Source organism: Miscanthus floridulus, chromosome 13 (assembly GCF_019320115.1).
Source record: "Miscanthus floridulus cultivar M001 chromosome 13, ASM1932011v1, whole genome shotgun sequence".
Taxonomy (NCBI): domain Eukaryota; kingdom Viridiplantae; phylum Streptophyta; class Magnoliopsida; order Poales; family Poaceae; genus Miscanthus; species Miscanthus floridulus.
Window position 1 is genome coordinate 23,547,070 of NC_089592.1, and position 12,740 is coordinate 23,559,809.

The 12,740-nt window shown below is 42.7% G+C and overlaps 1 protein-coding gene and 1 long non-coding RNA gene across 3 annotated transcripts; one reads left to right on the forward strand and one right to left on the reverse strand.

Moving 5' to 3' along the window:
- The first annotated feature begins 928 nt into the window (after positions 1–928).
- LOC136499053 (uncharacterized) lies at positions 929–2,353 on the forward strand. Its single transcript, XR_010769881.1, has 3 exons — positions 929–1,407; positions 1,901–2,013; positions 2,172–2,353. It is a non-coding gene; the product is annotated as an uncharacterized lncRNA (long non-coding RNA).
- Positions 2,354–2,834: 481 nt separating this feature from the next.
- On the reverse strand, positions 2,835–11,434 carry LOC136501535 (cysteine-rich receptor-like protein kinase 1). Of its 2 annotated transcripts, XM_066497058.1 has the most exons (15): positions 11,206–11,434; positions 10,707–10,878; positions 10,367–10,622; positions 9,682–9,907; positions 9,476–9,596; positions 8,997–9,197; positions 8,339–8,391; positions 6,845–7,001; positions 6,513–6,762; positions 5,623–5,827; positions 5,415–5,535; positions 5,065–5,277; positions 4,911–4,961; positions 3,382–3,460; positions 2,835–3,295 (listed from the first exon to the last, which is right to left on the reverse strand). In XM_066497058.1, the coding sequence occupies exons 2-15, from the start codon at positions 10,857–10,859 to the stop codon at positions 3,153–3,155; spliced, it is 2,229 nt and encodes a 742-aa protein (XP_066353155.1). In that variant the 5' UTR covers positions 10,860–10,878; positions 11,206–11,434; the 3' UTR covers positions 2,835–3,152. The 2 variants fall into 2 exon arrangements, with proteins under 2 accessions (XP_066353155.1, XP_066353156.1); XM_066497059.1 differs by lacking the exons at positions 10,367–10,622; positions 11,206–11,434 and having other exon boundaries at positions 10,707–10,838.
- Between the last annotated feature and the right edge of the window lie 1,306 nt (positions 11,435–12,740).

Genomic DNA, 12,740 nt, shown 5'->3' on the forward strand with positions numbered 1-12,740 from the left:
AGTTAGCGGCGGCGGCCGAAGCAAAAGCAACGAGGCTGCAGAGTCCGGCACCTGCCACCTGACTACATACCTAAGCCCATCGCCTCGTCGTATGGACTGCGCCGTCTGGCCACTCGCCTTAGTTCCCGGCGACCGGCGACCGACGTCGAGGGTGGTGCTTGCCTACTTGGCAGCTTGATCAATGGGAAGAGTGTAGGGTAGGTCCTTAAACTTTACACATGTATCATCCCACAGTTCCAATATTAATAAAGTGTGTTATTCCGGTCTTACTCTCTTTTGAGTCTCATATTCATGCAAACCCGTCTGACTTTATATGTCAACTCCATCTCTAGTCTTCCACCTCTGTCAATGTCATGGTCATGGCCGACTAGCCGGCGCGCCGTTGCTGCTGCCGCTGCAACCCTCTCCATGTCGACAACTGCCGCCATCTTGGCACGCGACACATTGCCAACGCCACTGCACACACCGCCCGACCACTGCTGCCCGCAACGCACCCAAGTCCGTGCCCTATGATGCCGCCGACACATACTTGCACATGTTGCCACCGCCGCTTCATGCTCGCACTGCCTGGCCACTGCCAAAGCATGCCTGCAAGCGGGCCGCCGTCGCATGCCTACACCCACGCATCTCCCCTATCGTGGTTACCGCCGCCGCCGCGCCCACTCGCGCCACCTGGCCATCGCCGCTTGACCACACTCGTCTAAGAAAAAAGATGACAGTTTCGCAAAATATTGCACAAAAAATCTCGCAATCTTTCTTTATGTTTCAGCCTGTTCGGAATCTAGTTACCGCAGCAGCCGTGCAGTCAGTTTGACACTGTAGCACCTGCAACATCCAATGAGCTGCCGACACATCATAAAAAAATTATACCAAACGGTAACCAGCGGGGTCTCTTGGACCCGTCTCGGTGATGACATATTTGCAAAAAGAACCCCGCCAATGCGTAGAGACAGAGCCATCGTCGTCTCACGAGACGACGAGGAGAGCTCGTGGCCCGAGGCCGAGTCGCCGGCTCCAGCACCGTCGTACGGGCACCTCGCCGACCCCAGGGTCTCGCGGATCCCAGGCGCGCGGGGGGTTCAGTTTGGGCGCGCGCTGGAGGGATTTCTCGCGCCAAACTGTCGAGCGCCTCGTCCGCATCTAGGAAGAGCAAGGGTGCCTCACCGGCGGCGGCGACGGCGGTGCCCCAGACCCTTCCTCCGCCCAGCCGTCGCGAGCCGCACCGCAGGCTCCGGCCCGGCCGCCACGAGACGCGCGGGCCAGCTCCGCTGCGCCGTTGGGCTGCGCACGGGCGAGCTCTGTCTCGGCCACCACGAGACGCCCGGCCCAGCTCCGCCGCGCCGCGGGCTGCGCACGGGCGAGCTCCCGCCCCGGCTGCCGTGAGCGCGCAGGCGGGCTTCCTCTATGGTAAGAACACCAATTCTAAATGTATTGTTCCTATTGTGCGTTGTTGAATGAAGAAGTAGCAGACTTATCTCTGAATTGCCTGGAGAACATAAACAATGCCTTGAAACCCATTAACAAATTGGCAATTGGTTGATGGCTACCAGAAGCGTGGATGAAGTTGGTTAGTATTATCAAATTTATGCCTTTTAATAGTCGTTGGTAGTGTAAATATTTCATGAGTTCTTGTTCAGATCCAACATACTTCAGAAATTTGTGAAAACAATTAACCATTTTGTAAATCTTTCGTGAGTTCTTGTTCTACATAAATTATCCACTTGTACCTGCAAACAACCAGTATGTAAAAACACTGAAACAGAGTATCTGATTATATATTGGTCATTTTAATTACCTTTTGACTGTAATTCATATTCTCAGGGTGCTGCAATTTACAATGTATCTGAAGTATTTGAGAATCCCTGATAGTGAGTTTTATATTCTCTCTTGGTGTCCACAGATAATCAGGTAGTTGGCTCAGAATCGCAAAGCTGCACGCAAAAGCTGGCTGCGAAAGAAGATGATGGTCTGAGCATCAGCGACATGCAAACTGAAGTTCTTTTATTTTCAGCGGTGACTTTCCCAAATTCCTGACAGTTAATTTTTGTCAATGTGCCATAGGCTTACATACAACTTCACTAAAAAAATAGGCTTACATACACCAGCTTGAGAGCTGTAAGCTGAAGCTTGACAGTTAATTTTCTGCTGCTTTTTTCATCAATGGTGTGCAGGAACTCCTCCATGGGCGTGACAATTTCAACAGGACTAAAATGTTTCAGATGCAGGGCTTGGGATGGCCATGTTCAGTCTAGGTGTGTGCTCATTTCTGAAATTGCGGTGCTTCTCTGATGTCTAGCTAGGTGATCTATCATCTCAGATTGAAGCATTCTAATTCTGAGGAGATACTAATGCTGAGATCAGGTATTTCTTTTATCCCTTATATAATTGTGCTGGTTTAGATCACTTTCTTATATAATTGGTTTAGATCAGGTATTTCCCCACTGCCTGGCCAGAGTTCCTCCCCCCAGGCCCCTTGTATTGTAACTTCGTTCCAACACATGGTAATATTTGCGGTCACACAACTGTATATTTTTGCACAGATGGTGTTATTTGTGCTCGCGACATTTTAGTTTTTGCGTTCACACAGACAACACGAAGCATCAATAAAATAAAATGCTGCTAACAATATTTCATGGAAAGAGAAGAGAATCTCCAGCGCCGGCATGTCCTTTCATTCATGAAAGCAACTGTAGCGTGAAGCCGGGAGGAGCCGAACAGGACTTAGGAGGCAGTGATTTCTGGTGAAGCCAGTTTTGGCTCCAGCTAGGAGCAGTTTGTACAGTACTCCCTCCGTCCCCCTTTTTCACCGTTCTTATTTTCCAAAAAATCAAACATACTCAATTTTAACCAAATATATACAACAAAATATTAATATTTATTATACATAATTAGTGTCATTAGATAGATCGTTGAATCTTTTTTCATAATAAACTTTTGACCGGTACATATACCATAGCGACACTTAAAAAGGGGTAGAGGAAGTAGTGGTGAAGGCGGGGCTGAGATAAGGGAGCCGCGCCACCAAGCAGGCCAGCCCTTACATGACTGAGCAATTATCGGATGATTCTTCATAATGTGGTGATGGATAATGATAAGGATAAGGATACATATAAGCCTGAGCCATTGGCTGCGAGAGCTCGTTCAGGGCCCTACTACCCTTCTTCTATAATCTTAACGATGTTGGCGTGCCCTAACTTCCTGCGGAGGGCGATGACCAATGTGATCAGGTCAATGCCGTTACCGACCACCTCCAGCCGGTCCCTGGCATCGCCTGTGAGCGCCACCGATTCCAGCCCTGCCCCAGATGCAATGTTTGTGACCCATTCTTCCACCACTAACAGATAGGAGACTAACGTGGTAGGGGAGTGCTATTATGCGTACCTGCACACCGGGCCGCCAGTGCCATGGCCTTAGCCCGGCTCTTATCGTCCTGCATGCTCACCCTGATCATGATCCTTCGCTGCAAAAAAAAAAAAAACGGACAAGAAGAATCAGGAAATCTAACGCGACCGCATATTGTCAAAATCAAGAGACACGTAAACTATGGTTTAGTAAAAAGGTTTAAAAGATACTACAGTTTAAATAATACCAATTACAACACTACATGGTTTGTTATACCCGTGACTTTCCAAACTAAAGTGCTTTGGAAAACTATAGTAGTTTTCCATGCCCCTATAAAAACTTTGCATAGAAACATAGCTTTGGTCTCCAACTCTACACCTATGATGCGATCTACAGATTTGTAGCTGAACATTTTAATTTAAAGCAACTTTGATGTCGAAAAAGTGGCTACAAAGTTCAGCTCTAAATACTGTTTTTCCATTTTTTTTTATGTCTAAAAAAATGCTATGAATATCAGATATTATCTATAACCACTTTGTGGTCATCAAAATGGCCTTAAGTTAAAAGTAGTCATCTACAAAGTTGTAGATTGTGTTGACTGCTACAATTTTCGTATAGTTATTTTCATCTTAGATTATATGAAAGAGTTGCAACTTTTTCAAGAAATCACCTGTGGATGGACTATTTTTCGCCAAACCATATGGCAAAGATTAAATGTATTTTACATCTTCACTATACTGGTATTAGAATTTAGAAATGAAGATGTATCTAGCATCTGCATAAGCACAGACCAGTTTTATTACAAAGTTTTCAGCTATCCAGCTGATCAAAAGGGGAATCCTGACTGAGGCTATGTCCGATTTTCATTGTTTCAATTGGGAAAAATACATTTTCATTACTTGATATTATATCTAAAACTTCATCAATCCTTAAATTATTTTTGCAGTTGCCAGAGTAAATGATATTAAGAAAAATTCCCAACTCTTAATCCACCACCAACATGAAATTATTCTAACAAGTTTCTCGTCACAAATTTAGTGTCCCACACATTGATGTCCCTTAAAGTATTGACCAGCCTCACAGCCCAGTCCAATTTACCATCACACATCGGTGTTTCTTAACACTGACAAACCTCACACAGCTCACCAAGCCTTAACAACCTTAGTTTCCAAACAGCCTAGGAGACTATAGCTGGGATGTGGTACCACTGTTGGCTCAAATGGGGAGAGACCATTATGCACCCCAAGGGTTATCCCAAGACGAGAGAAACTCCCCTACTATTGTTGGATCCAATCTCCCTCCACAGCCAATGTAGGATTATTCCAACATCATTCATACTGATTTGGGTATACTGTAAAAGTCTCAACAGTTCAAAGCTGGAACTCAATGGCTCATTGCCACATATATAATGAAGGAAATAATATGTCCATAGTCTTTTCAGATTTTTTAGTTCAAAACGATATTGAATTACCTTTCTACTCTTTCTAGCCTACACCAGAATTTTTCAAACTTATATGCGAGCGCCAGGAATCTCTCACCTCAAAATACTTAAGTAGGGGAGAACTCACCTTTAAACCTTGTGGTACCTTGCCAGCCTTTTCTTCCTCAACAGACAATAGCTTCATCCACCAACCCAGACCAAAGAAAAATGAAAATTGAGATGTACTGAATGAAATTTAGAAAAGTTAATGGTAGCATGCTATTATCCATGAGTAAGCTTACCTTTGCTACAGGCATCGCACTCGAGCTCTTTTCCACCTTATCCCTAATTTCTGTTTGAGCAAGGATATCCATTATGACCTCTGTATTTGGCCTCTTTGCTGGGTCAGTGTTCATGCAAGCTATGCTTATCCAAGCACACGCTCTTACTTGTTCCAAGAGTGTGTCTGTCACTGAACCATCCATGGTCAGTCTCTGCCTCCATATATCAAGTACCTATGAAACCGCAATGTTTAGGATTTGACTAAAGTATATACGAGCCACATGTACATCAATGCTAGAATAAATTAGATGTGCTTTAGCACGCAGTGTCTACTGTCTTCATCTAGGCAGGTTACATAAATCGTTCTTACATAATCAGTTGGCGAAGATTCTTTTTGTCCTGTTAGTATCTCTGTGATTATAACCCCAAGACTATATATGTCCGACTTGAATGAGATATTTCCAAGAAAGAATTCCGGTGCCAAATATCCTCTGCAAAAAAACCATATATTACATGTGAACAAGTTTCATACGTAAACAAAGAAAAATAACATGCATCAAGAGGTCAAGCTAGCTTACACCGATCCATCAAGATATGATTTAGTATCCAAGAATACTTCATATGGTATCCGAGTAATCTTTGGTATCATGTTATCATCCAGCAGTATATTGGCAGGTTTAAGATCTAAGTGTAATAAAACCTTTGCGTGAATATAGCGTAAGCCCTCACAGATCCCCTTGATTATTTGATACCGCACTTTCCATTCAAGTCCACAAGATGTATCTAAAAAGGAAACATATGATAGTGGGCAGAGATTTAGTTTTCAAATGTTTTAAAAAATCTTTTCTCGTACCAGAGACAATGAAATAAAAGAAGTAATTTGTCATTTGAATTGCATTTCAATTTTCTAGATCCAGGGGTGTCCCATCAGTGAAGACCATCACAATTATCACCACTACATGCTACGACCAGTGTGATGGATCAACATTGATTTTACATAGGATTCAGAAAATTTCATCAGGATTGCGTGATGTGTCTCAATCAAAGAGTAGGCAGTATACTGGACCAAGTTCTAGAAAATAAAGTGACAGTCAATATCAATAATTAGGAAAGACTTATATCAATGACCATTAATTTCAGTTAACACCAAGGATAACTACTCCATCTTTTTAGTGAGGTATTTGTGATAGTTTTACTACAAGAAACCCTGTCACAACAAGCAAGCTCTGTCGCTATCTTGTGGTTGTGTTTTGTTATGTATGCAGCACCAAGTTTGTTCCTGTCGGCTCTGGTGGTCTCAGTTGGGTGGCCTATTGTGTTTGTGGATGTAGAGATCGAATTCTGTGGGTTTGCTTTGTTGTGAGTGGTATTAGCAGGGATTCCTTTCACTTGACTATTTCTCCCTTCTTAATGAATGATATGCATCTCTCCTACGTGTCCGAGAAAAAAAAAGTTTATCTTATCATACCAGAAAGATAGTTGTCAAGCCTTCCTTTGCTTAAATATTCGAAACAGAGCAGTCTTTCGCATTTGTCAGCCACAATAGTTGTTCCCTCCTTTTCAAACTGCCTTTCTTCTCTATAAGAACTGTAGCCTAAAAATCTTACAATATTTCGGTGTTGAGCCAACATCATCATTTTATTAACCTCCTGATGAAACTTGCCGTCATCAGTATCCCCAGTGAAAAGCCTCTGCACAGCAACGCTCCGCAGGATGCTCTGTTTAATTTCACTAGGTGCTTTGTTAGCATGGGCTTGAGCCTTACATAAAGTTCAGCTTTGCTATGCAAAACAAAATTACCTTGTACATTTCTGTGCATAGATTAGTATCAACCTTGCGCTCACTAGAAAAATTTTCAGTGATGAACTGTAGAAATCGATATGATAGATGACTCGGCTTCTTGCTTCCCTCAAGTATACACTCCAGGACATTAAGTTCCATATATATATCATCAATTCTGAGTTAACAACATATTTTTGCACGAGATCAGAAAAATATAAAAAGAAACTTGCTTCCAGAATAAAGCAAAGTTTCCTGAAGTAAATGGGACAAATGGATGAGGTTAACCAGTTTTTGGGGAAAAAAAACTTAAATGCCGCGATAAGTGTTATTTGGTATTCTGATTGGGCCTATAGCTCAGTTTTGGTATCGGCACCCTTAGTGCTAGATCGTTCAAAAACAAGTTTAGTCATCCGAGCTCTATTTTTTCACACATTGGTTATTTATTTGTGTATTTTTAAAAGCAACGTCATACTGGACCAGTAAAGAACCCATTACCATTACAAAATAAGTTACAGCGGTTGAGTTTCAACTCTAAATAGCCAATGATGTATAGTTGGGAAATCTTGGTTGATGTTGCTTCTTTGTTAAATTGCCACTTGGAAATGTGCAAACAACTGTTAAACTTAATCAGAATGCTAATACACTGTGAGAAGGACCTGTTTGGTGGAGCTAATCTTGCTTCTAATTCTATACTGAAAGTTTTTCTAGGGCAAAACATTCCATGGATGAAAATGATTCTTTTGGGTAAATTCCGTGGAGAAAATGATCCTGTGTGAGAAGTTAATGGAGAGAAGCTATTTTTCAGCTCCTAGAACTTCAGTTCATTTTAGAGAATTATACTACACAGAATCTGGCAGAGTTCCTCTTAGAATCAACAAGGGAGCTACTCTAGAAGCACTGCCACACATATCGTAATCCCATAGGGATACTAGGCCCCTATATGTAGGGCTGGACGAAAAGCTCACAACTCGGTAGCTCACTCGACTCGGCTCGTTAGTGGCCCGGCTCAGGTCTTAACGAGCCAGCTCGAGCTAGCTCGCAAGCCAAACGAGCCAGGCCTGTTACCATAGATGGCTGGGCCAGCAGGCTGCAGGCAGCAGGAGCCGGAAGCCCCACAGGCCACATCCCACTCCCAGCCCAATTAGCCAGCCCACCATACAAAGGTACAAACCCTAACTCCCCCACTGTCCCACACCGATCCCAGCTGCCACGGCATCGGTTCGGTGCGTCTGTGCGTGTGTGTCGGCTATATGACCCCTCTTCTCTCTGCCCCTGCTTGCCAACAAAGGTACACATCCAACAGAGAGACCATATTAAGGCAGGCAGTTTTCCAACATCCATCTACTTTCCTTCGGTATAGCAGATGGTTTTTTTTTCATATTAAAAATATAATAATTGTAGAAACAAAAACTGCTTTTGGTGAATCCAAAATTTTGATATATGAAACACAGAGTGCTTCAGATCCTTCGAAGATCACATAGATCATAGACGGTAGAACCAGAATGTGTGTACCTGGAATTTTCTCGAAGAGTTTGCATGGACAATGCCTGGAATCTTTGTACAACCTGCAACTCAGAATATAAAACAAAATTCCTATGGTATACCTCATATTAAATTAAAATAAAGGAAGGGTAAATTAAAACAAACATATTATGTAAATTCTATTAGCAATATACAGTGTCAACACTTATATGGCTGAGATGGTAACTTTTAGGCAGTATAGCTTGCCAATAGTTTGGCGTTTGACAAAGGTGTCAAGAACAGTATTTTGGTGGCAAATTATTCATGCTTTTACTAATTTTTAGAATACGCATGAGAGTTGTGTATCTTTCCAACATTACATTTGTTTGGACCTCAGTTTGATCTCAAAGCTAATGTAACTGTGCTATAATTACTGCCTCTCTGTCTTTTTCCCCCCTCGAACACGCAGGAGAGCTATGTATCATTATATTAAGAAGAAAAAGGGGATGAGCCCTTACGACCCACCCGCCCACACAGCAGGTCAATGGATTGACATTTAAAAGTATTTAATTTTATGATTTTGTTGCTAAAAATGTTGTAGGATAGAAGGAATTAAGAGTTAGATGTTAGTTCTGGACCGTGCCAAATCAGGCCACATTTTTTTGAGATCAAAGGTTACATGATTGCATGATGGCTTGAATAATAATACCTGATATAATGAAGATTCAGGGTCATTTCTGGGCTCTCGAATAACTGTAGGATCCTTTAGAATCATTGTCTCTGTCTCATTCAGCTTCTGAATTATCTCATCTATAGTAGGCCTGTTATGTGGATTACTGTCGATACAAATTTGCGCAAGTTCAATGCATATCTTCTTTTGTGAGCAGTCTACATCTATGTTTTCCTGCCACTGCAAAATTCAAACATATAGTAATCAGGAGAGAACATATATATGATGTTAAAACATTAAGGAGAAGTCAATACATGATAGGTACTTCAAGTTAAATATCGATAACTTCTTTTGTTTTAAGGAAATGAGATATTTTTTTCTCGAATACGCAAGAGCAAGAAATGAGATATTGATGTGGATAGTAACTCGCTATTAAGGTCTAAGATAGGTTGCTGTGCATGGACTGCTAAAATTTGATGTCAAAAAGGTACTACAAAGATTTAACAAATTATACTTACATTTTCAATATTACCACCATTACGCCCTGTTAATATGTTTATCATTATAATGCCCAAACTGAATATATCAGCCTTGGCTGATATTTGCTGCTTATCTATGACTTCTGGTGCAAGATAGCCCCTGAATACAATCAGATGGTTTGAAGGATCACAATATAAAGCTAACTTCACATATTTGACTTCAAAGTCTCAAAGATATGACTTACGGTGTTCCAAAAATGTTTTTAGTAACCATCACAGATTGTTCTCCATCGTCAATGCACCTTGACACACCAAAATCTGTTATTTTTGGCTCCATGTGAGCACCCAGCAGCACATTTGATGGTTTGAGATCCAAATGATAAATGCGCTTTTGATGAAGATGTTGCAAACCCTGGAAAATTCCTGTAATTATTTGATAACGTACATCCCATTCATATCCATGAGTTTTTCCTGCATAAGTGAATAAAAAGGCAAAAAAATGCTTAATGCTAGTAACAGTACATATGTAATGTCAAATTATAACAAAAAGGGCGTACCCAGTGCAGAGAGCTCCCGCTCTGTGCGGGGTCTGGGGAACGGTGTCAGTGGCAAGCCTTACCCTCGCCTGTGCAATGCGAGGAGACCGCGACTCGAACCTGGGACCTTCCGGTCAGGCGGTAAGACTCTACCGCTTACACCAGGCCTGCCCTTCCATAATAAAAAAAAAAATTCAAATCCCAGGTATCTAAGATGATTTGAGTACATACTCAAAGATTTTAAAAAATATTCCAAATGGATAGTGTGCATATTTGGGGCATGATAAAACTTTGCTATTTGACCACATTTCCCATGCCGATCAGGTGAATGGATAACAAAAATCACGAGGTTTTCAAGTACAGATGGGGATGAATATCGTAGCAAATTTTATACCTTCAAGATAATATTTAAGGCTTCCATTAGGTACATACTCAAAGCAGAGTAACCTTTGTTGTTCCTCAACAATCCTAAGTTTTCCTTGTACTTCCATTACTTCACATTGCATATTTACACAATAAGCTAGAAATCTTGCAATATTTTTGTGCTTTGCCTTCTTTATACAGGCAACTTCGCCCAAAAATAGCTTATTATCGAAATCCTTCCATGAGTAAAGCTTTTTCACGGCAACCATCCCATTTCGAAGACCTCCCTGTTTCATATGACATGAAATCGTGCCTGATTCAAGCAATTGTTTGAAACTACAATTTGCAGAGCAATCAAGAACTAAGCATACCAGGTAAACAACTCCAAACCCACCATCACCAATCACTTGAGCAAAGTTTTTTGTAATATGTCTTATAGCTGCATATGATATCTTGATCGGCTCTGCGCATTCATCAATAAGTATGCGCTCGAGGTCTTCAACTTCACTTGTCTGATCATTCATTTCTGTACATCACAATGTCCTGTCAAATAAGACTGGTTAAAATACATTTCTTTCCAAGGATACATTCCCTCTTAAAGAATATATAATTATTCCAACTAGGGAGATCTGGTCGCCTGGGTGCAACTGAGTTGAATGTGCCAGGCAGCTTACTAGGACCTGAACCAAATAAATCACAGGCAAACTGCAGGCAATCCATAGTCCACCGCCCAGGCAAAATGTACCCATGAGCATAACATCATGGATCGGCACCAGGAATTGCAGGAAGCCAATTCAATTCGACCTCTACTCTGAATGCCAAAGTTGGTAGGAAGAAAGAGAGAATAGAAAACGGGGGATGCGCTCTCACCTTGCGGCATCAGATCGGCGAAATCGTGGAATTGGTGCCGAAGAGGATTGAGGGGATTGATGGGGAAGAAAGAAACCTTCAGCCAAATAAATCGAGCACCAGGCCAACACGACCGTAGCAGTAAAGATTCAGCCGAGGGAAAATGCTTTGGTGGCCAGATCTGCAAGCTCGAGTTCCACTGCTGCGGTTGTGCTGCAGTCGGCTAGTCGCCCATTTCTAGCGTGGTCGACTGAACAGTCAACGGCCCCGTTGGCTTCGTGAAAAAAAAAAATCGAAATACTGTTCTGGCTGATTCGTTACGGGAGAAAAATATTATTCCGACTAAAAAATAAGCTGAAAAGTACAGATTATCTCCTATATAACTAAAAAGAACAAAGCGTGGATACTTTTTTGTACGACATTTGTTTTTTGTCTGCCTCTTCACCACGGCAACCGCGACTTCCCTCCCGCCACCGCGACTTCCCCCGTGCGATCCCTCTCCGTGCCGCCCCTCTCTCCCCCTCTCTCTCCTTCCCTCTCGCGATCGATCTGATCCCTCGCGTCGTCGTCCGCCTCCATCGCGCACTGTCCGCCTCTTCTCCTCGCGCCGTCCGCCACCTCCACCACATGCCCTCCGCTTCACCCCCGTGTCGCCCCTCCCTCTCCCTCTCTCTCTCCTTCCCTCTCAAACTCAGATCTTGCTCAGCACTCGTGGAGGCGCGCTGCGATGGGCCTCACAGCGGACCTCCATGGCGGAGCACAGCAGCAGGGGGACACCGTCGCCGCACCTCAGGAGGAACTCGAGACCCCACGCCCGTCGTTGCTGCTCGGTAAGAAAAACGGGGGTCGTCACGTGCCCTAGGGCTGCCTTCCTGCTCCAATTTGGTACACCCGTAGTTCGATTTTGTTTTTCTGAATGCCTTCGTTTATGTTGTAGGTACTGTTTGACTTGCTTCATAGGTCACCACGAGGTAGGCCATTGCGCAGCCTCGTGGTGCTCAATTAATGTGCGTGCCAGTTTATATGGTGTTCAATCCGCAAACGCCCACCACGCCAAGGCCATCTACATTACAGCAAGTACGCCAGGTTTGTGCTTCCTGGGATTCAATTTATATGTGTTGGCTGTTTAGTTATTTTGTACCAACTAATTCTAGGTTGCCTGCAAAATGGATCTGCAGCTGGTGATGCGGAATATTTGTTGAGGCTATAGAGGCCCTCTGCATGTATGCTCCTCTTTAACCTGGACTACCTCGCAAAGGTCCGTAGAGGACAATTGCGCCATTATGGTCTGTTGCCTCTTCTTACCTTCATATCGGGTTTTCATATTAGTTTCCCTAAATGTTTAAAGTTCTAATGACCTAAATTTAGGTCCATGTGCTATGCTTCCTATGTAGTTTATGTATTAAAGAAACTAACTGGAATCATCATATAAGCTTTACAGGACCTGGTCACATGTGTTCATATGATCCTTCGTTGTATAAGCTTTACAGGACCTAGACCATCTATGTATGTATTCTTGCTAATTAATTAATTTGACATCATTGGACTTCTAGTCT

Coding starts and splice junctions, on each gene's coding strand:
- LOC136501535 (XM_066497058.1), bottom strand. CDS start 10,859: ATGAATGATCAGACAAGTGAAGTTGAAGACCTCGAGCGCATACTTATT. Junction 6,763..6,844: donor TATGCACAGAAATGTACAAG/GTAATTTTGTTT, acceptor GAAATTAAACAG/AGCATCCTGCGGAGCGTTGC. Junction 4,962..5,064: donor GTGCGATGCCTGTAGCAAAG/GTAAGCTTACTC, acceptor TGGTGGATGAAG/CTATTGTCTGTTGAGGAAGA.